The sequence below is a fragment of the Populus alba genome, chromosome 11, assembly GCF_005239225.2.
Source record: "Populus alba chromosome 11, ASM523922v2, whole genome shotgun sequence".
NCBI lineage: Eukaryota > Viridiplantae > Streptophyta > Magnoliopsida > Malpighiales > Salicaceae > Populus > Populus alba.
The window spans coordinates 19,834,239-19,857,576 of NC_133294.1; the positions used below are offsets into that span (position 1 = coordinate 19,834,239).

The 23,338-nt window shown below is 34.5% G+C and overlaps 1 protein-coding gene across 3 annotated transcripts; it reads left to right on the forward strand.

The window, feature by feature from the left end:
- The first annotated feature begins 3,811 nt into the window (after nucleotides 1–3,811).
- LOC118031535 (uncharacterized) lies at nucleotides 3,812–23,338 on the forward strand. Of its 3 annotated transcripts, none has more exons than XM_035035971.2 (27): nucleotides 3,812–4,304; nucleotides 4,551–4,710; nucleotides 4,952–5,044; nucleotides 5,562–5,664; nucleotides 5,779–5,941; nucleotides 10,564–10,732; nucleotides 11,425–11,553; nucleotides 11,669–12,250; nucleotides 12,376–13,002; nucleotides 13,153–13,221; nucleotides 13,664–13,777; nucleotides 13,849–14,094; nucleotides 14,861–14,908; nucleotides 15,031–15,174; nucleotides 15,663–15,827; nucleotides 15,932–15,994; nucleotides 16,225–16,335; nucleotides 16,466–16,549; nucleotides 16,636–16,683; nucleotides 17,609–17,683; nucleotides 18,297–18,392; nucleotides 18,923–19,003; nucleotides 19,087–19,158; nucleotides 21,472–21,516; nucleotides 21,610–21,693; nucleotides 21,794–21,897; nucleotides 22,545–22,676. In XM_035035971.2, the coding sequence occupies exons 1-27, from the start codon at nucleotides 4,117–4,119 to the stop codon at nucleotides 22,546–22,548; spliced, it is 3,867 nt and encodes a 1,288-aa protein (XP_034891862.1). In that variant the 5' UTR covers nucleotides 3,812–4,116; the 3' UTR covers nucleotides 22,549–22,676. The 3 variants fall into 3 exon arrangements, with proteins under 3 accessions (XP_034891862.1, XP_034891860.1, XP_034891861.1); XM_035035969.2 differs by having other exon boundaries at nucleotides 3,813–4,304; nucleotides 22,584–23,338; XM_035035970.2 differs by having other exon boundaries at nucleotides 3,813–4,304; nucleotides 13,664–13,771; nucleotides 22,584–23,338.

Consider the following 23,338-nt stretch of genomic DNA (forward strand, 5'->3'; position numbering starts at 1 on the left):
TGTGAGAATTCCCGTGGCTGGATTTGTAACGGTGGAAAATGGAATTCTCTCTCTCTCTCTCTCTCTCTCTCTATATATTGTGCGCCACGCGTGCATGAGTAGAGAAAGAACCGGTTCGCATGGGGGGTTAGAATAATGAGAAAGGAATAAAAACAATCGAGTCGCGGGAGCTTGCATGAATTGACTTTTCAAGGTACGGTGCCCCGATAATTAAACTACTTCAATTAATTATTTATCATTCCGTGGTTTTCTTCAGAGGATTGCATATAATTAGCATAAAAAATTGTTTCTTTGGCAAATTGCCAATCTGTGTTTTTAGTGTCTAGTTATGGCTTCCTAATTTGTTCAACAAAGCGCTGGTTTAGCATTGGGTTTTGGGTTCTTTGTTGTTTGTATTATCGAGCACTCGAGCTTGATGTGATCAAATGAGTTCTACTTGCTGTAGTTGGGTTTTGTTTCATATGCCCTCAAAAGTGTGGTAACGAATGTAATTCATAAAATAATCAATGACATGTTTAAAAATATGATAATAATTATGATTTAAAATAATTTTTTATGTTTTAAAAAATATTTTTAACTTTTGAAAAATATAAAAAATTTAATTTTAAATAAAAAATTTCAAAATTTTAAAAAATATAATTTTAACTGCATTCACTAAAACAGCATAAAAAAAGATGTTAACCCAACAGTGAAGGTAGGATGATCAATCATTCTAACAAACAACAATGAGAAAAGTCGAATGAGCACAGAAGGCAATAAAAAAAATATAAACAGATAAATAACACATGAGTAACGTCAAAGTGCAAAACAAGTCGGGGAATAAAAAAAAAAATAAAAAAAATAGCGTATAACTTTCTCGTTTCTTTTAAAACATACATTTGAATTACTAAATAGAGAACAATTAAGGAAGAATAAAGAGAGTACGAGGAATGGATAACACGGTCGAAAGAAAGCAGCATCTATAAAAGAAATAAAAAGATCATAAAAAAATGAGAATCATATGTTTAATACCCAAAAACTGATAATTCCCGATAAAAACAATAATAACAAATAAAAACAACAAAAACAATAATCAGCAAAATGCTTAAAAAAACCCAGCAAACTTAAAACATGAAAAAACCAAAAAAAAAAAACTATAAACACTGAAACTAAGCCTAGTCGATATCCTAAAACAAACCTAGAGGAATGCAATTTTATATAAATATGTCTTTTTATGATATTTTTATAAATTTTAGTCCAATTAGTCACCACTAGATTTGGTTTTCTGTTTCAACTTTTAACCCAACCTTTGACCACATGTATGCCTGCATTAACACACACACCCTCAATATTTAAGCATATCATCCATCTTAAATAGTAAAAAAAAATACAATGTACACAAATGTAAAGATTCAGTCCTACCATAAGAGGAAAAATTGGTCTACGAAAGCGATGAAACAATCAATGATTTTTTTAAATAAAACCCTCCAACTTAACTAACTTTGAAAAGTGTAGCTTAACTTGTCAGGTTTTTTATTTGTTTTTTAAGATCATCAGTTCGAATCTCACAAACATCAGAGTTACTGAAAGTTTATATAGTCATTAATTTCAAAACTCATGAGATTAATCGAGGTATACACAAATTAACCCGGACACTTACGTTAATAATAATAAAAAAAACCCTTTAATCTAAATTTCACTATAATCAAATAAATTATCAACAAATGAACAAGTTGTGAGTTGCTAATAGTATCCACCAATAAATAATACAACAATTCTTCTTCTTCTTCTTCTAAGTAATCCATGTTAAAATATGTAAAACTCCAAATTAGCATGATTATTGAACTTGGTTTTCCTGTGTTTTTAGTCAACGTTAGGATAACACCAGAGTTGATAATTTCTTTTTTAGCTAGTATACAGTAAATGCGTATTTTTTATCGTAGAAAGAAAAAAAGAGCTAACAAGAGAGGACAACTATTATGTATATATATATAACCAACATGCGTTTTTACCATTTAAAATTTATTAAGCACACACTTATATTTTACTATTCATTCACCACCGTGTATTTTTGCTTAAATCTTTACATTTTGGTCAAGCAGTCTGTAAAGGTTATAGTTTTAGCTATGAAAAATTATTTTCTTAACATTTTCAGTTCTTGAATATCCAAAAAAAGAAAGAAAATCAATGAAAAATAAGAGAGTGAACATAAAGATTTACGACCAACACATTTCAACAATAAAAACTGATAATTTTAATGTTCTTATATTTATTTTCCCGATGATGGTTTTGTGGAGGTGGTCTTCGGTTTCTAGTCACGGTAAAAAATAGATCCAGCCTGAAAAGATTTTTTTTTACTTTATTGATTTTGTGTTTTAGGCATATTGAAGGGTCTTTTGGGGTATTTTAGCTTTTATAAGACGTTTTTAAGTGCAAATAAGTTAGAATTGGAGTTTTTGACATCTAAATACATGGCATCTTGATATTTTTTTTAATTAATGTATGTACTGAAATCAGTTTGTGTATATATCAATTAATTTTATAGATCATGATATTAATAATTATATAAGCTTTCAGTGATCATCATATTAACAACTATAAAACTCGAATTTAAAATTACAGGGAAAGTAAACCCCTTAACCTCAAATTTTTATTATTAAATGTGAGAAATTGGATTGATGATGATATGTTTGGAATTAAAAAAACATGAGAATGACGTGGGAATTCAATGATGTGTGTGTATATATAGAATTCCCACGGCATGCTTTTTTTTTTTTAAAAAAAAAATCCTTTTCACATGGTGCTAAGTTTTAACTTTTTAAAAAATATTAAAAAAGATATGTTTTTCTAGAAAACAAAATGACTAGGGAAAGAGGGCCTTGGATAATTTTTTTTTGTCCTCATCAATTCAAATTACTTGAATTCTTGTTAATGCTTATTTTAATTGTCTAAGGTTTTCATTTGAAAAAAATCATATTACATGTAAAAATATTTTCCAAGCTCCTGCGGCATCTCTCCTGCTAACTAATTGAATTCGAGTCTTAGTTGAGGTGACACTCTTGATTCCATATTGTTCTTGGACAAATTCAAGCATCTCAAATTAGACAAGGGATCCATTTTTGCTGGAATATGTTCAATAAGATTGTTCCTTTAGCCCTACAAGCAAGCCTTTCGGCATGCCCAAATCATTCCTTGAATTTGAGAATTTAGGGTAAGGGTTAGGATCTATAAAAGAAAAGAGAAAGGTTGAAAATGGTGGCTAGGTTTTATTTTTTAATTTAATGATAAAGCTGTAATATTTAATATAAAAACTTTTTAGCTGTCAAATAAATTATAATGGTAAATTTGTAAGAAATGAGATATATTTTGTTGATTTTTTTTAGAAATATATTAAGGTGGTGTTTGGCATTGAGGTTGAACTTGATTTTTTTTTTTAATTTATTTTTTTTAGTTTTTATTTTTATTTTTATATCATTTTGATGTGCTGGTGTCAAAAATAAAATATAAAAAATAAAAAAATATAATTCATTTCTAAAATAAAAAATTTTTAAAAAAACAATTTCTACCATACTTTCAAATAAACACCAAGTTTTAATACTCAACTAAGGGGTATTTAAAATTACAGGCTGTATTGATTTTTTTTTAAAAAATTTAAAATTATTTTTGCTTTATTTTTTTTAATATATTAATATTAAAAATAAAATTTAAAAGTTAAATAATATTTTAAAACATAATATATTTTTAAAAAACAATTTTTACCACATTATTTCTAATGAATTTCAAACTACAATTTGGACCAAACAACCCATGTTAAAAGGTAATCTTGCCAAATAAAAAAACATAAAAACGCGCACACGCACAGTATCGCCGGGCCCTTTTACGCTCTGCAACGACATCGTCGTCGTCGTCCTCATCATTTTACCTATTTATAAAGCCATAAAGCCCGATCCCAAAAAGTGTCAAACGCCAACATCTAAATCCCGCTGATTTCAAAAAATAAACCAAACTTTCAATTCCATGCCTTTTCTAGCGACAAAACCACATCTCTCTCTCTTCAAACCCTAACCCACCCATTCACTCCAAAATCAAAATCCCCGCCGTGTACAGAACCAAATTCTACGCTCAACAACGGCTTCAATGGACGAAGCGCTCTCTCTCCTCACCGCAGCGAATTCTCACGGCGATTTGACCGTTAAGCTATCTTCTCTTAAGCAAGCCAAAGATGTTTTATTGTCACTCGAGCCGTCGTTGGCGGCTGAGCTTTTTCCGTCCTTAGTCGAACTGCAGTACTCGCCGGAGGGAATCGTCCGACAAAAGCTTGTCGAGTTAGTTTCGAAACCCTACTTTCTACATTTTTTGGTCAATTCATCCAAATTTTTGTTACGGTTGCTCGAATTTGGTTGCTAATTGTGTGATCACGAGAGGTAGTTTTAGGGTTAGGGTTTCTTTGTAAGAGTCAATATGCTTATGTATACTAGCTTCATCATTTTGTTTTTGTGATTGATTGTTTATAATAAAATGGCTAGAAAAAATTTATTCCTGTGATTATTTTTATTTTATGTGGCTGTCAGGGTAATTGAAGAAATTGGTTTGAAAGCAATGGAGAATTGCTCAATACTAATACCTGTCTTATTGGGACTTTTAAGAGATAACGATTCTGTTGTTGCAAGGGAGTCTATTGTTAGTGGCACGCATTTATATTGTGGTGTTCTAGAGGAAATGGCATTGCAGGTATCTTTCTGTCTCTACACAACTATCCCTTTATTGGGCGAAAAATCTGAAGTTCGATTCAACTTGGTTTGTTCTCATTTTGGATGTAGCTTATAAAGAAATTTTCCTTTATTTTGGCAGACATTTCAATGTAATCCATCGTTTCTCTTGCTATTACTGAAATTCTTAATTGTTTTTTCTTAAAATGCTTCATTTTATCTGCACACTTTTTTTTTATCATGCTTATTTTGGAAAATTACAGTGTCACCGGCGTGGTAAGGTTGAACGATGGCTTGAAGGACTATGGATATGGATGCTTAAGTTCAAGGATGCTGTCTTTGCAATTGCATTGGAGGTATGGCGTGAATATGGTTGTTTATTTGCAGATCTCACTACATGCCAATTAATTCATGGTTAATGATGTTCTCATTGAATGGTACTTGGGTAACTTATTCCCAATAAATAAGTCGTGTCGTGTGTTTCTTTGTTCTTTTTTTTTGAGGTGGGGGGTGTTGTGTGGGCGTATGGGGCTTGTTACAAAAATTATCAATTCATTCATCTGCCATTTGCTGTGTTTAGAAGAGCTAGCTAGCTTGTGAGCAATTGGATTTTTTTGCAACCTTCCCACATGTTAACAGGCTGTAAGAAAGTTTCTTGTGCTTAAAGTAACTAGACAAAACAATTGGCAGTAGACATGTAATATTATGTTATTCTGTTCAATGGTAGAGGGATTCTTCATTCATTGAACTGTTATAACATCAACTGCTGCCGCTATTGATTAAGTCAAATCTTTTCAACTTGAGGGAACTTTCTATTCCTTTGCATGAGGAAACATATTTAATAAACTGAGTGTTGCTTTGATTTGACTGTAGCCTGGACCTGTTGGGATAAAGTTGCTGGCGTTGAAATTTTTGGAAACATACATCTTGCTTTTTACTACCGAGACCACTGATTCTGATAGACTTGTTGCAGAAGGTATTGCATTCTGGCCATTAATTGTTTATTTCTGTAAGATGATTTGATTATGGTGTGCTTTTCTTATAAAAGAAGTAATAGCTCTGCCTTCTTATTTGGCTCTAATTCCTATAGGAAGCAGACGGTTATTCAACATTTCATGGGTAGCTGGTGGGCATCCTGTTTTGGATGCAGTTTCTCTCATGTCAGATGCCAACAAGACACTTGTCATTCTTTTGGATTTTTTATGGTCGCCTGGTAGTCTTCCTGGTGCACTGATGATTGCTGTTGTTAATTGGTGAGCCACATGCTTTTAATAAATTTTTATATATTAGTAAATGGACATGGATATGATAGGATGATAATGGTTCATTGCAATTTTTTTTGTAGCTAAAAAAATCATAGATTTGATAGTTTTATGGTGCCTATCTTCTTTTGTGGTAACTCTTAAATTAACTGTGCCCTTCCCTTTTTCCATCTTTGCTATTTTCTTTCTTGATTGTTTTTGGGTAAATAGTTTCTTGACATTTTCTTTTGGAGTCTAAAGAGCCAAAACCTTGAACTGTATCCCTTTGTTTAGCTATAATGAGATATGTCAGCATCCGTATTGTGGGATTACTATCAGAAATCTTATAGGTCTGTTGCTCTTTGTTGTCTTCTGGATGGTGTGGGTCATTCATTCTATCCATTTAAATGCATGGAAGGTCTAAAGGCTTTCTGAGCATCACAGGCTGCCTTCTTAAGAAGGGGAAAACTATTTGTAAAATGCCTACATTTATAATTTATTTTTGGCACATTAATACCATGTCTGTGCACCTAAATACTGCTCATACCCTATTAGTTGTTTTGTTTGCCTGGATATCCGGATGCATTCATCAATACCGGCCAGTTTTTATTCTCATTTGGTGTGTTCATGACATATAGAGCAACACCATTTTTTCATACTTTATCCTAGCTCTTATGCATTCTGATATAGAAATTAGAACATGCATACATATTTGTAGACACAAGCACTCACAAACAATATGCCACTTCTTTTCCCCCCATATATGCAGAGTTGCGCACAGACACAGTGGGTGTGCAATATGCCATTTCCCCAATAATTACATCATGAGCTCATTTTCAGTTTCACTGTGCCCTTTACTCTTCCAAACTTTTGCAGGCTTTTTTGCTGCGTCATTGAATTTTTTTCCTTATCCCAGCTGGCAGTTTAAGTAGCCATTAGTAGCCTTAGTATGCCACATGAACGTGAACATTTGATTTCAATTATAGTAATTCAACCATGAATTTACGAGTTCTAATCTGTTGTGTATCTTCCAATTCGAAAGCCTTGAATTTTTTTATAGATGTAGGCAGTGAACTGCATTTTGCCTTCAGTTACATTATCTTCAAAATTTTGGAGGGATAACCAAAATTTGGAAACAGGTTGTAGTACAAGTTCAACTGCTTGTTTGCGGTATGATTGCAGCATGCTGACCAACTCTCTTATGAGGAATTATTGGGCCTGGATACTGCTGCATTGGTGGTTCAGACAATGGGAGTTACAGGGCTAGACAATGTCTATGTTTTTTGGATACTTTCAAGCACCATTTGCCAAGTGATAGTAATGGTTAACTGACGGTAAATGATCTCCCCAGGTGCTGAGAAAGACTGGGTAGTCAAGCTACGCAGTTTATGCTTTGTAAACTGTTAGAGAGACAATATGCTTTACAATTTTTTTGACAATGTTCTAGATATTTGAAAATGTACCTATTGTTTTGTTACAGTTAATGCACAATTCAACACCTTAATTAATCGAAATTATTTTTTAACTAGGCATTACCCTGCCAAACTTGCTATTCAATTATCACGGTTCCAAATTTCTATCAACTGTTTTAGCTGCACTGCATTTTTTGCATGAAGTTTTTGTATATCTGCTGGTTTTATTGTCAGTAATAGCAACTCAGCTTATATAATCGAGTTCTGTCTGTTAGGTCATTGTCCATAATGTCAAATGTATTATCTATGTTCTAATGGCTTTTGAGTTGGGTGTTGATTTTTTTCTTTGAAATTGTATTGTGCAATACGTGCATCAGCTTAGCCTTGACTCTGGAACCAATCATTCTTTAAAAAATATTAGAAGTTTGCAAATGGGCCTTTGCCATCCAGCAGGACTATATGCAGAAAGGAAGACATCACAACTATGGAACTTTTTTTGCTTGAATACTTTTCTCCAAAGTCAGTGAATGATTCTTAATTTGTTATGTTTCTAAAAGCTTCTGGAAAGAGTGGGTGAAAGGATCCATCAACAGGACTATTTGGTGAACACTAATGATTTTTCATTATCCTTGAAGTATTCACATGGATGGAAGTTTTATTTTGTTTCTGTTCTTGTGGATTGTAAGTGAAGCAAATAAAGCAAATATGCTTGGAATTTTATATTTAACCATCAAAAGAGACAGGAAATCAAAAACAGCACAAAAAGATTTTTGCAATGTATCTGTACTTAAAAAGCATGCTTGGAGTTTTGCTTCTTGCTGTCACATGAAAATATCTCGGTGATGATGATGTTGTTGTTAAAGGGTTGCAAATGCTTAGTCTCTGTTTCTATGGTGTCATTTTCTTTGATGATCTGCAGCTGCTAAATATTGTTTATACAGATGACTGTTTTGATGAGTTTATTTCTTCAAATTGCAGTATTTGTACTTGGTGACCAGGTTTACATACATTATGAATGCATAGGCAGAAGCTATTTGCTATTTTATTATGTTGGTATGAGAATGAGGTCCTTAATTGTTGTTATAGGGTATATTAAAGCCCAAAGAAGTATTGTGTGGCAGGGATATAATGATAAAAGGGAAAAGAAATACGTGGAACTGCACTGAAGAATGGCAGACACATTCCCAGTTGAACTCCATGAATTTATCAAAACAAACTTGTTTCCTCTTAAAATGAGGTTATCTTCAATGTTGAACAAAGATAAGCTGTTTGAATGGACAGCCGCCTCTTCTTTCAAATATTTTCTCAAAATGTGAGGAATAATGTCATGTTTTTGATGAAATATACTAATGAAAGCAATGGTGTTCCCCCATTTAGATACATGGCTGTATATTAGATGATAAAAATAAATGTAACTTATATCTAAAGATTTTATGTGGTAGCATTGATACTTCATATGCTGGATTACTGAAAAGCTTTCACATGATGTAGAAAAACTCACAAGGGCCATAGCATGGCATTTTGTTATATTACATGGTTTTGTAATAATATTGATGTTATGAAAACTTTGATTGAGGGTTTGTTTTGATGAATTGAATTCATTACTCTTATGCTGCTTTCTTCTAGTTGTTATTGTGGTCATAGTTTGTTGTATACAATGGGATTGGATGTTTGGATGCGTGATTGCAACTCCACATGCTATACACTGGTGTCTTTTCTTATTTTCAGAAGAGCTGGTAGAGTTAACCAGACTAATTAAGTACTTTATGTTATTTTCTTGGATTCTCCCATGAGTAGATATCTCAGTTGATTATGTGCAGCAGTTAGCAGGAGCTCTCAAAATAGACTTCTTTGTCTATGAGATTTCATTATTTATAGCATCCATTCCTTTAGTGTTCATCATGTTGTAATGCTGTGGAATGTTCATTGGTTAATGTGGACCATCCCAATTCTAAATTCTTCATGACCTTTAAAGATAGTTTTTATAGTTGTCTATTAGTTCTTATTGGAGACAAGCACACAATTTCAAAAGCTAAACATGAGTAGCTCGAAAGGGAACCTATCTTTTTTGACTATAAAGGAAAAGAAAAGTTGTTAGATTTTGTTGGTGGCTGATGCCAATGAAAGGGTTCAGAAGATTCAGTGACAGGAGATTAAGAGATACTGTAACATACTTATGCATTGCAATGGGTGATAAATATTTCATCATTTGATTCTCCAAATGTCATAGAATATGGAATATGGATTACCTTCATAAGCCTTTATGACAAGTCTTGAGAAAAGTTGAATGAACCCAAAAGGGGAGAGCTTAAGGACTAGCATGCATTAGCCCTTTTCACTGTTTATGACAGCATAAAACAGATTAATCTTATTTGGACTCGATTCTCACATGGAGTTAGTAATTCATTGTCAATGTTAATTGTTAATATGGTATTACAAGCCAGTTTGAGTTTCTGTTTAATTTCATACAGGGATTTTTTTTTTTTTTTTGAAAAATTCATACTGGGTACACAACATTATTGTTGGTCTATGTTATTGTTCTAGGATGTCCATTTACTGCCCAGTCAACTTTCAATTTCCTGGTTGCCCTATAAACTCTTAAGAGTGTTGACCTTATTAAATCCAGCTAATGTGAATCTATCTACCTTTTCATATGGAGGATGTCTTATTCTGCTTTCTGGAATCTCGTTCCTTTCCTATTTGAATAAAATTTCCTTTTGTCTGCAATGGTTGTATAACTCTGTGCATTTGAGGATTATAGTGAGCTTAATGATTGAGAACTGGGAAAGGTGTGGGTTTTCTGTGCACTTGGCCTTCAAATGACTGTCATCTTCTATCTTTTACCTGCTTTATATGCTCTACATGTGTTGTTCAAGCATTTCCTTGTGGTCTTTAGTATCAATTTTTTCTTTAAACTCTAATATATTTGTGGGGTAGAGTTGTGATGCACCCTTTTCATTTGTCTAAGCAATAGCTTCCCTTCCTAGCAATGTTTTCAGATTATGTTTCTTTTAATCATCCTTGGTTTCTATTTTTTGGTTTCCATTTTTCTTAAATACTTTCATCTCAAGTCTCAATGAGTTTTTATGCTTCGTTCATTATTATTCTTAACATCATTTAGGTCCTTATTTTGTTTCTTTCTTAGATTTATCTCAAATTATTTTGTACATGGTATTATATTAGATTCTTCTGTATCTGATGACCTGCTTATCTGTTTGACAGTCTTGCAGCTGTAGCGCGGAAGAGGCCGCTTCATTATGAGACTATTCTATCTGCCTTGCTTGATTTTGATCCAAAAGTTGAGAAGGGATGTCATGCTGCTAGTATCCAGTACTCTTTAAGAACTGCTTTTTTGGGATTCCTGCGGTGTACTTATCCAACCATCTTGGAGGTGAAGTTGCTCGACATTTTAACCTCTTTTTGATAAAAAAAAAAACCTTCTCACTTTGCATTACATGCCATTATTCAATAGGTAATTGTATACTAATTTACAGGTAAAAACCCGTTATCTTCATATTTTTTGTTCCTTAATTTTGAATATACATGCTTTATTTGAAGAATTTACATATGCTTTATTTGAAAAAAATAAGTTCATTAAATTTTTGAAATCACCAATTGTATCCCAATAAAATTAAAGGAATTTGAAAGTTAAGAAAACTACCAAATTATTAAATTCTTTGTTGTGGAGTTTATAAATAACTATTTCAGTCTCTCCCTTCCCTACTGCTGTTGGTTATATGGCAGTTATAGCTCTGCCTATCAATTTTATGTTTTAACCAGAATCTGCTGCTAATATTGGTGCCACTTGCCAAATGCAAAATCTTTTAGCTCCTATCATCCTGGGCCACAGGTCTTCTATATCACAAGCATGTGTACACTGCACATGAAAGATTATTTGATGAGAGGTTCTAGATTACAAACATAGTACTGTCCATATGTGGTCTTTAAGGATGAAGCAGCAACACAAATAAAATGTTACCCTGCTTTGAGACTAGAATGAAGAAACCAATAATTAAGAGAAGTGGTATCAGAATTCTTTTATTTATCTTCACACTGACAATTCGGTTTTTATTTCATTTTCAGTCAAGGGATAAATTGTTAAGGGCTTTACGTGCAATGAATGCTGGGGATGCTGCTGAGCAAGCCATCCGGCAAGTTGATAAAATGATCAAAAATAATGAGCGCACTTCTCGTGAAGTCAGGTTTAGCAGGGTAATTACCCTTTCAAAACACTGTCCACCACAGCTGTAGTCGCTCTTGTTATTGTTGGAATTATAATCTTTCACTGAATTTTGATTGCCTTGTTTGATTTTTTTGTGATCCTTAGGATGATCAGCCAACAAGCCAACTGCCTGTTTCAGGAGATCAGCTCCGGAAAAGATCTGTGCCTATGGATAATGAAGAGCAAGCTAATGGTCATGAAATGGCTCAAAAGCGGAGTCGATATGGTCCTAACATTCTGTCAACTACGCCAATCCAAATCAATGAATCTGGACCGGATTCTGTATTTGATAATGGCGTCTCTGCTAATGTTCATCTATCAGATAGTGATTTGACTCCTGCAGAACAAATGATTGCTATGATTGGTGCATTGCTTGCTGAAGGAGAGAGGGGTGCTGAATCACTTGAACTTCTTATTTCAAATATTCATCCTGATCTGCTTGCTGATATTGTCATTACTAATATGAAGCATTTGCCTAAGTCCTCCCCTCCTTTAACAAGGCTTGGCAGCTTGCCAGTAACTCTGCAAGATTGTTCTTCAAGTAGTCCAGCACAGGCAGTGGCACCATCGGCTCCAGTTTCCTCTGCACAAGGACCCATTCCAGTGGTTACTGCAGGCAATTTATCATTGTCTGATGCACCCATTGTCAATAATTTCCCTGTAGATTCGAAACGTGATCCAAGAAGGGTATGCTCACTACCCTATAATTATTTTTTTGCATGTTCTGGTATGCTCAGTCTATCTGAGTCACTTGTTGCTAGTTATATTGAATTATCCTTTATTTTCAAATAACTTGCTAGTTGCTTTCTCAGGATCCACGCCGCCTGGATCCACGTCGTACTGCTACATCAGTTGGAGCACCATCCATTGCCATTGTGGATGACCATGGTGGAATGCAACCTGAAATGGACAGCACTGTTTCTTTAAGCAAGGCTTCTCCTCTTCCTGTGGTGACATCAGTTGAGAATCCTCCAGAACCTTATATTTCAAACAGCAAAATTGAGGACAAGAGTTTAGAAGGTCTACTGGTTTCTAAAACTGATCAAGTAAGCATGAGCGAGGAGGTTATCTGTAGACCTGAGGAAATTGTCCCCATCTCAGAGGCCAACGCTTCTTCAGATCAAGCATTTTCTCCTCCTCACACTTCTGAGGAGGGTGATGTTGTATTGAAGTCAGATTTTGAAGTGGCATCTGGTGCTGACACATTATATGTGATGGAACCTGAGCAGCTTTCCCCAGATGTCTCAAACATATCTGTGCCTGAAGAGATCTGTCAAGTCGATTTACCTCAGCTTCCCCCATACGTTGAACTCACTGAAGAACAGCAGAAAACTGTGAGACAGTTAGCAGTTGAACGGATTATTGAATCTTACAAGCATCTTTCTGGGACTGAATGCAGCCAGACACGCATGGCATTACTCGCCCGATTAGTTGCTCAGGTATGGCCAATGTTGGCCTGCATGTAGTGTGCAGAATAATAGATTAGTATAAGCCAGATCAGGAGTTAAAGATTATAAGCACTGTTCGATGAAAACCTGCTATCCTATATATAGTTGGTTTTTCAAAATCGTAGTGTTGTTTTCTTTCAGATTGATGCAGATGATGATGTTGTTGTGATGCTGCAAAAACATGTTTTAGTGGATTATCGACAACATAAGGTATTTCCTCTCTTGAACTAGCTGTTTCAACTTGTTTTGATGTATCTTCTATCGCTTTGTGTCCGGATGCTTTGAAATTTGTCTCAGAGTAGAATTCATCCACTGTGATAACTTTATGACGTGCATGAAAATTTGTAACTCTCTCTATCTAACATTCTCTGTGAGTGTGAGCTGATAATCATCAAAGTTGGTGCTGCAAAATGTTTGTGATGTTAAATCTTATAAAAATCTAGAAATTGCGCCTCCACTATTTTCAAGAGAAACAATACAACATATAGTAGTGTTTTGCGAGTAAGTTTATGATCAATGAAATGTACTTTCTTACAAATTTGTTGCTACGAGTACATTTTTCATTATTGGAGTCAATAAGCTTATTGTCTTCTGTTTATTATTTTTAACCTTAATTTTCTGTTATCTAACTTTTCATTTTTTTTTTTGTCAGGGGCAAGAACTTGTGCTGCATTTTTTGTACCATCTACACTCTCTAACGATTTTAGATTCTGTTGGAAGTGCTTCATATGCTGCTGTTCTATATGAGAAATTCCTTTTGGTAGTGGTATGGATTTTTCTTCAGCGGTTTGTCTTAAATGACATGTTTACAAATAATAATTTAATCTCTCAATACAGGCCAGATCTTTGTTGGATGCTTTTCCAGCTTCAGACAAGTCTTTTAGTAAACTTCTCGGTGAAGTTCCTTTCTTGCCTGAGTCTGCCTTCAAATTGTTAGACGATCTCTGCCACTGTGATATTTTTGATTCACATGGAAAAGAAGTTCGTGATGGTGAGCGAGTAACTCAGGGCCTAGGTGCTGTATGGGGTTTGATTTTGGGGCGTCCAAACAACCGGCAGGCATTCCTAGATATAGCTTTGAAGGTAACTTGGCTATGCTAATCTGTTGGCATTGAGTATGATTTTGTATGCTTGTGAAATGCTTCACTTTGAGTCAGTTATTCTCTGTGTGATATTGGAGGAGAGTGATTTGATGTGGACATTTTATAGGAATTCCAAAACGTTCTCCGTTTGGTTCCTAAAACCCTCAGGTGTTCTTTGTATTTAAATTCCAGATAGCCTAATTTTGGATTATCTAAAGGCAAACTAATTCTGAAAGAAGGAGACCTTCCCAGTGCGAGGGAGGTGTTAATGCAGATTGGAAACTTTTATGGGTTTCCTTAACTGATATGGATTTCATTACTCGTTTTCTGTTGGTTGTCCATTATTATGAACAAGAAAAGTGAAACCTATTGCAAATATGAGATAATAAAGCTGGTGACTGATGCCAACAATAGTGACATGAATCTGGTTATGTTATTCACAGTTTTTCAGTGAAAGCTGTTTTTTTGGCATAGCATCATCACTATTTTCTTTCACCCTGTCTGGTGCATTTATGAATTATGGCAGATCAATCTTGTATAAGTATTTTATTTTTGCAAGTTGGTTTGGTTAAATTAGTCCAACTTTTATACTAAATTTACCTGTCATTTTACACAAAAAAGTCCCTTACCGATGCTTTTTTTAATCTAATATGAATAAAGAATTGGTGAAGCCCCACTAGAAGGCATTTTAGCAGCCATATGTAGAAAGTACTCCTATGTAACTATAAATAACATTTATTACTGATGCATTCATATCTTGATGGCAGTGTGCTGTTCATTCACAAGATGACATTCGATCGAAAGCTATCCGGCTGGTATGCTTTCCTTTTTGGCCTTCAAAACTGTTGACATTCTGCTAATGGACTTCAGAAGCTGTTGGCTTGAATTTTCATGTCAAACTGGATCATTTGTTCTACATCTATTTTGTTCTGGGCAGGTGGCAAACAAACTCTATCAGCTAAACTACATATCACAAAATATTGAGCAATTTGCAACAAATATGCTGCTTTCTGTTGTGGAACAGCATGCTTCAGATATCAAACCTTCACAGTCAGTATCCACTGATCAAAGGGAAGGAGAGGTATGGAACATATACTTTTTTTGACATATTCATATTTTATTTATTGAGGTCAATGCTATCTTAAATGTGGAGACTACATTAATCCTATGGGGTGTCTGGAGGGATATGAATGTTGTATTTTGCTTCTATTGGGCCTTCAAATGTGAGCTATACACCCTGACTGGATGGATGGATTATTCCTCCAGATTGAAGGCATGTACCATGATCAGAGGTATATAGTTATGCTCCTTCTATGCCCTTGAACAATTCAACAGTTGTGTGCTGGTTGCACCTATGACAGATCAGGAGAGTTGTATATACCTCAACAATATTTCTCTCCTTTTTTTAACAGTTTCTAATCTGTTTAACACGGCCGCAAAATAGTTCTTTTGGTACTTGAAGATATTATACTCCTGTTTAAGACTATTGAGAACTTGGGGAAGAAAGGGATCTTTCATCAAAAGTGATTCTAAAACCAAAATATTTTTTCTGATGAAAATTCTTTGTAGGTGGTAAGCCAGGAAGTGTCTGTAAATGGTTCTCAAGTCTCAGAGACTGGAAATTGTGAAAATGACTCCATGAAGGGTGCACAACCATTAGCCCAAAGTGTTTCGACCATGTCATTTCCTGAAGTGCAAAGACATATTTCTTTATTTTTTGCTTTATGTACAAAGGTTTGTCTATCTTGCACCATTTCTGTGACCTTCCACAGTTAATTTAAAATAGTCTTTTAATTTGAGGTTTTTCGTGATGCTGACCAAGCTCTCTAATCTTTCAGAACCCTGGTCTCCTTCAAATTGTATTTGATATCTATGGACAAGCACCAAAAACTGTAAAACAGGTCTCTCTTTGTTCGTTTAATTAATTTTTGTCATTTTAATAGCTTGTAATGATGTGGTGACACGTGGCTATTGCCATGTAGAAGATAGACTTCCCAAGTGATTTCGTCTCTTTTTTGAATATATTGATCAAGTCTCTTCGTTCTTCTTTCTTTCCTGGCTGACAGAGTAAATGTTACTGCTCAAGCCATTATTTGTTCTGTACAATTTTAACTTGCCTTTTGGAATGCAGGCTGTTCATCGCCATATTCCAGTTCTAATAAGGGCCCTAGGCTCATCTTATTCTGAGCTGCTTCGAATAATATCTGATCCACCAGAAGGATGTGAAAATCTTTTGATGCTGGTAACTTTCTTTTGGAGATTTTTTATGAAGTCCTGTTCCATTTTTTACTCTTTTGCTTCTATTTTCAGATTTTCTAATCATGACTGGTGCTGATTGTGTTTTTTTTTTTTTTTTTTTTTTTTCTGGCTAGGTGCTGCAAATATTGACTCAAGAAACAACACCTTCTGCTAATCTGATAACCACGGTCAAACATTTATATGAAACTAAGTTAGAGGTTACTTTGAGAACCGAGCTTTTACAATTTCCAGCTTTAAATAACTGTCATATTGGTCCTTAACTCTGCTAAACTTCCTCCTGCAGGATGCCACGATTCTTATTCCAATTTTATCTTCACTTTCGAAGAATGAGGTTAGCTCCATTGTTTTTATCTTGCTTATATCTAGATTATTTTACCAAGCACCTGCATGTTTGTATGTGTCAATTAAATTCAGAAAGATGAAGTTGTGGACATAAGTGTCTTAGAAACATAGAAATCATCCACTGTAACTTTTATGCTGCTGTGACACCTATATAATAGCCATCTTTTTGTGCCCTATAAATGAGTTAAAAAGATTCTTTATCTTTTTTAGGAAAAATGGAGGATTAAGTGTTTTATCGAATTGGCTTCTTGTATAACTGAGTTTAACTTTTAACTTTTATATTTCAAATTTTATACATATTCATTTCCCTCTTCAGTTATCCTCATTTTTTTCACTGTTAGAATTAGTTTCTGGGGCATGTGGATTGATGTTCTTAAACTTTGTGATTCAATTTGTTGAGTAACATTACTAGAAAGAATATTTGCAATTATCTAAATGGTTTTAGAGTTGGTATGCACGGGCTTCTCCACCAAATCTGTATGGATTAACACACACTGTTTGTAAAACAGTCACTTGGTGACTTGTTTTTCATTTGTATTGATCATTGTGTGGACTTTTGTCGGCATGTCATTTATTGATTATTGACACCAGAATTTCCGATGGATCCTTGGTAAACTGAAGACAAATGAAATTAAGAAGGAAAAATAGCTTCCAATCATACCAAAATGTCAGATCAGTTAAAAGGGTTAAATGCATTGACCTCATATATAGGATTAATTTCTCAGCCACAAGAAGGCAAATGTGTGCAAACCTCAGTTCAGTTAGTGTTGTTCTCTTTTTGCATGACATTCTAGATGGTCACTTTTCGTAATCCTCACATCGTTCTTGTTTCGCAAAGTCTGGCTTGAATGCTACTGTCAAATTCTTGTAGGTTTTTATTAAATGTTTGGATGTTATTCATTTTATGATGGCAGGTTTTGCCTATTTTCCCTCGGCTTGTTGGACTTCCTATAGAAAAATTCCAGATGGCACTTGCTCATATTTTACAGGTTCTTGTGAAACTTTATGTGATTTTATTTTTCGTGAACTATATATCATGCTTTACTGTTGCATGTTTTTCCTTAAAAACAACTTATCATGGAGAAACTAATTTTCACCCTTGTTGGTCACACTAATCTCCTTTATTTATAGGCTTCTTTGGATGTTTGGAGACTGAAATGGTATATGTCACTGGGCTTCACTTGTCCTATCATTCTTTGTGGGAAAATGATTTTTATGTAATTTCTTGAAAATCATTTGCTATAAAGCCTAAGTGGATTGTGGGAGTGGCGCATTCACAACATATGGCCATTGAATTTTATACTTAAACCAATGTTGGACAATGTCAGTTTTTTCTAAAAAGGATAAATATAAACGATCCAGAACTGTAAATGATTCAGCTGTGGAACCCATTAAGTTTTAACAATTTCATTTTGAAGAATTTTGAACTCTGTTGATCTTGGAAGGCTTGGCTAATATGCACACAAATAGTATGGATGACTTGCCTGAGCTTTTGTTCTTCACACCAACTGCTTGCGCTTACAATGATCTGATTATACCTTTTATCACCTTTTCCTTTATGAAGGCAAGAAAATTGCTTACTTTAAATAACTGTTCATACAGGGTTCAGCTCATACGGGTCCAGCTTTAACACCAGCAGAAGTGTTGGTTGCCATTCATGATATTAATCCTAATAAAGATGGGCTTCCACTCAAAAAGGTAATTCCTAAGTTTCTGAATTAATAGTTTTCATCATAAGAAAACATTCAATTTTTTTCACCTGGTAAGCTATGATGAACTGTGAATTCTTATGTTTGCTGTAATGTCAACTGATATAGATGCTACTCATGCATCTTTTATACCAAAACCTTTTTATTCAGTTTCTTGAGCATGTTGAATTGGTATACCCATGTATCAACCTAGACTTACCCTTTAATTGGGATTTGACATCAACAATTTTCAATGCATCTAAAGATTTTTCTGTGGTCCAAGATATTCTTGTGCAACCGTTCTTACTTGTCCTAGACTGCTCCAACTCAACAAAACCATGTTTAAACTCTTACAACTTAGCTAATTGTATCCCTCATCGATGATTCAGTAAACCGTGGCTCAAATTATGCTCACTTAATTACTTAATTGCTATGCTGAACTTACTTTGCTATTTGCTGAAGGTTTCTGGGTTTTAAAGTAGATGTTCCTTTCAGTATATTGTTCTCCATGCTCTTAATTCTTATGTTCTATGTATACAGATAACAGATGCCTGTTCAGCTTGTTTTGAGCAACGGACAGTTTTCACACAGCAGGTCCTGGCCAAGGCACTTAATCAGATGGTATATAAAGAACATCCTTCGCTCTCTGGATGATGAATGTTATATTTACTTGGATACTTGTAGTAACTGTATTTATGTGACAGGTCGATCAAACTCCTCTTCCTCTACTCTTCATGAGAACAGTTATTCAGGCAATTGATGCTTTTCCTTCATTGGTAAACCTTCATGTTTTATCTAATTTATTTGCCGCATTGCCATTTAAGCTTTAAATTTGAATTCAATTCATTGGCTATTACAATTCGTATGTTTGAAATAAAATACTAAACCATAGAATTGAATTCAATTATGCTGTTTGGAATCCACGTGGAAATGAATTGAATTGACAATCTTGACTATCTTGTCCTTACTTTAGAAATCATTTTTGTTATAAAAATCATATTTTTTGTTACAAGGACCATTATATTTATTTAAAATGACACAAAATATAAGCATTTTTAAAAAGATATAAATAGACTTATCTCATATTAATTGGTTATTAAACATTTATTGAAAAAAATTCAAAAAATATATATTTGTTAAAAAAACTTATTCTAGAAATATCAAAACATAACCAAAAAGGAACTAGCTTACATTGTTCCAACACTTTCATTAAGATTGCATAAAAGAGCATCAATCCACTCACTATTGCCTGAATTGCGAACCCCAGTTACAATTGTCAACTCTCATGGGGATTACCTGGTCAAAACAGAAAAATTCAAAACCATAGGTTGTTTGCCATCATTCGTAGACACATTTCCTAAATTTACTATTTCATTGTAATTTAGAGAGTTTAGCTACAACATTAACTCCCTTCTAAAAGATGATATGAAAAGCACCTTATTTATCAGTTATTCTTTGTTTCTTTTTTCCTCTTTGTATTGAAGATTATAATATTCATGAAAACAGAATGAATCATTACAACTAGGAGAATATGACATGCTTCTATATAGTGCATTGGAGAATAAAATTAAGACTAAGAATATCCAACCACACTGAATGTCAGACAAAGAGGGCTGTTGCTTTTCACTTTTCGTGTCGAAAAAGCATGCCAATAATGTTTTTTTATCAGCACATCAAAACTTTCAAATCCCGGGAAATTCAGTTCTCTCTAACCGTGTCTCCCATATTTAGAACAATGAATGATTAACCCAAAAAAGTTCACCTCTATCTCACAATCTCTCTCCCTAACATTCACGGCACGGATTTCTCTGATTTACTGATACATAGTAATTTAAAAGAATTTAACGGCAGCATTAAATCCCTTCCAAGAGATGAAGGGAAAAACACCATCTTTGTTATCCCTTTATGCTCAGTCCAATCATGGGAATAGGCACGTGAACTAGGTCTTACCTTGAATGATTACATTTGGAATTCATCAGTTGAATAGATGCTGTTTTTGATATCTGGGAGAGATGGATCAACAAGATATTCTTTCTTCTCTGATGCTACAGGTGCATCGTGTAGCATTGCCTTCCTTGGGGAATCTGAAACTGACAGTGAAGACCTGTTTTCATGTTTGATATATAGGGCGTGCTTGGCACTGCGTTTCAAAAGCATTTTTGAAAAAATTTGAATTTTTTTTTTGCTTTGAATTAATATGTTTTTGATATTTTCAAATCATTTTGATGTGCTGATCTCAAAAATAATTTTTTAAAAATAAAAAATATTATTGGCATACTTTTATGAGTGAAAAGCATTTTAAAAAGCAATCGCAACCACACTTCAAACACACAATAGTAACTTAAAAGAATACATAGCAATTTTTGTCAATTTCTCAGTTCACAATTTTTCCTCTTCATAAAGAAGATTTTAATTTTTGGGAGAAAAGAGAGGGATATTTTTTGAAATATTATTTTTCATCTGGAATTACCGTTTGGCAGAGGGTCTTCCATCTGATTAACTTTTGCACATTTTCTATGATTTGGAATTCAAATTAATACTCTCACAAGGATTCCAAACATAATGATTGATTTAACCCTGTGAATTGAATTCAATTCACAGGGTTCCGAACAGCTCGTATACAAATCATCCCATACACCGGCTTCAAGGAATACTTTATGTATGCAGAAGTTTGGACCTAGAATGCTGCCGCAACAACACTACCAATAGTTTGTGTGTGTGTGTGTGTGTGTGTGTGTGGGACGGTAGGGAGCGAAGGGGAAGGGTACTGTGACTTTTTATTGGAGTTGAATTCGGATAATGACACAATTACATTTCATGGAAAGAAAAAGATGGAGGGAGGGAACATGTTGTTGACTTTGTACTGCAGTTGAATCCCAGATAATGGTACAAGCACATACCAGGGAAAGAAAAAGATGGAGAAATACTTATGCAAATAGACTTCAACTTAAATCCTAAATTTGCAGCTCCTAGAGACATTCTACATTGTTGTGTTATTTATTGCATGGACACATTTTGTGGTCTGGATATTCTTATGATTTCATTTCAATAATTAACTTTTAATATGTAACAATAATGTTGCTCTCCAGGTTGATTTTGTTATGGAAATACTCTCCAAACTCGTGAGCAGACAGGTATGTTGACTGTACTTGAATGGAAATAACGATTATACTTGATCTGTTCCTGATTGCGAGATAACTTGCCTCTTGTGCATACTATGTGTTTAGGTGTGGAAAATGCCAAAGTTGTGGGTTGGCTTCTTGAAATGTGTCTCTCAAACAAGGCCACATTCTTTTCAGGTTTTGTTGCAGGTATTATTATATTTCTTGAAAATGGAGAATTTCTCCTTGTTTTTCTTTACTTTTCTGTTCATTCTCAAACTGCAGCTTTTCTTTTTATATTTGCTTGCAGCTACCTCCCCCGCAGCTTGAAAGTGCTCTGAACAAGCATGCTAACCTCAGAGGCCCCTTGGCTACTTATGCCAGCCAACCAAGTACAAAAACTTCTCTACCTAGGTACAATTCTAAAGGACCCAATCTATCACCCAGTTTGATCAGAGAATCTAGTAGGCTCCTTTTTCATAGTGCTGTTATTTTTTTTAGTTTGCCTTTTGTAATGCTGCTGTTTTACTGAATTAAGAAATTTATGATCTCCCAATTGAAATGAGCATCTTAAAGTCTTGGATAATCCCTATCAGTTTCAAACATTTCTTGGCGTATTCCAGTCACTGCCCTTTCATTGCCCAAGGCTTTTGTGGATTTTCAGTATTTTGTAAATTATCCTTTCTGATTCCTAGCAATGTCTCATGTATTGAAGGTTGGAAAATAAATGATAATTTGAAGTGACAATTTATAAGTTAATTATATTGAGTTGCCAGGAACACTTCTTTGCTACCATAAATTGAATACACGCTATATTGTTAGAATCACCTTTGTGAAATCATAACATTTGTTTCACTGGTTATACACATCAAGGGTGAGAGGTGTTAAGAGCTGTTCTTGCCTTTTAAGTTTCTTTATGCTGAGGTGCTTGTAAATCAATGAAAAAGCACCTCAAAAGGTTTGTTTTTGGATGATCGATGACGAGGTTGCTTGCTTACATGTTTTGATGACCGACCCATGACTTGTTTTATGAGTCAATTTTGTTGCACTATATGTTGCAGATAAGGGTTTCATTTACTTCGTTGCACTGCATTTTGCAGATCAACTCTTGCAATTCTTGGTCTTGTAAATGAGCGGCACATGCAGCAGCTACCAATTTCATCTTTGCACCCTTCAAGCACAAGTTCTTCAGCTCATGGAGCGAACACGGCGTGATAAATAGCTTGTTAGGAGTCAAGATTGACCAAGTGCACGGCAGAGCATCATGGGACCAATCTGGATGATGGTGTCCCATCCAGTAGGTCAACTTGCTAGGAAGGGAGATACAAATTGGCTGGCTAATAAAGTGACTGCTAAGTTCAGATGCTTCTGGCAAACTTGAATGTGAAGATTTAAGAGAAGTCAGCCTGGTGATGTGGAATGGTGTTGTTGTTGGCTAGGAATTGCCTTCAAAGAAACACCTCCCGCTCCTTCCCCTGCCATCCCCTCCCCTCCCCCTTGTGCCATAATTGTAACCCCGTTTTCAAGAAAAAAATATTCTGTAATTTATTCTTTGAAAATTTTGTTCATCAATCCCTCTGTAATCCAGATAATGTTCAGTGAACATGTGTAATGTTAGTCGGTATCCATGCTAAAACAATTGGGAGGGGGCTATGATTTCAGATGATGCTTCTGCTTCGGCCAAAGGAACACAGCAACTTAAAGAAAGAAAGGGTATGAAGGCAGTATAACATGGTATTTTTTAGCATAGAGCATTGAACTGCGTGGCCAAGCTCGTCTATAATTCAGGGACTTGAGTCATGACAGGATGACTGTATCTTTCGGTTTATTCCAGCTGCTGCCAAAATTCCATCAA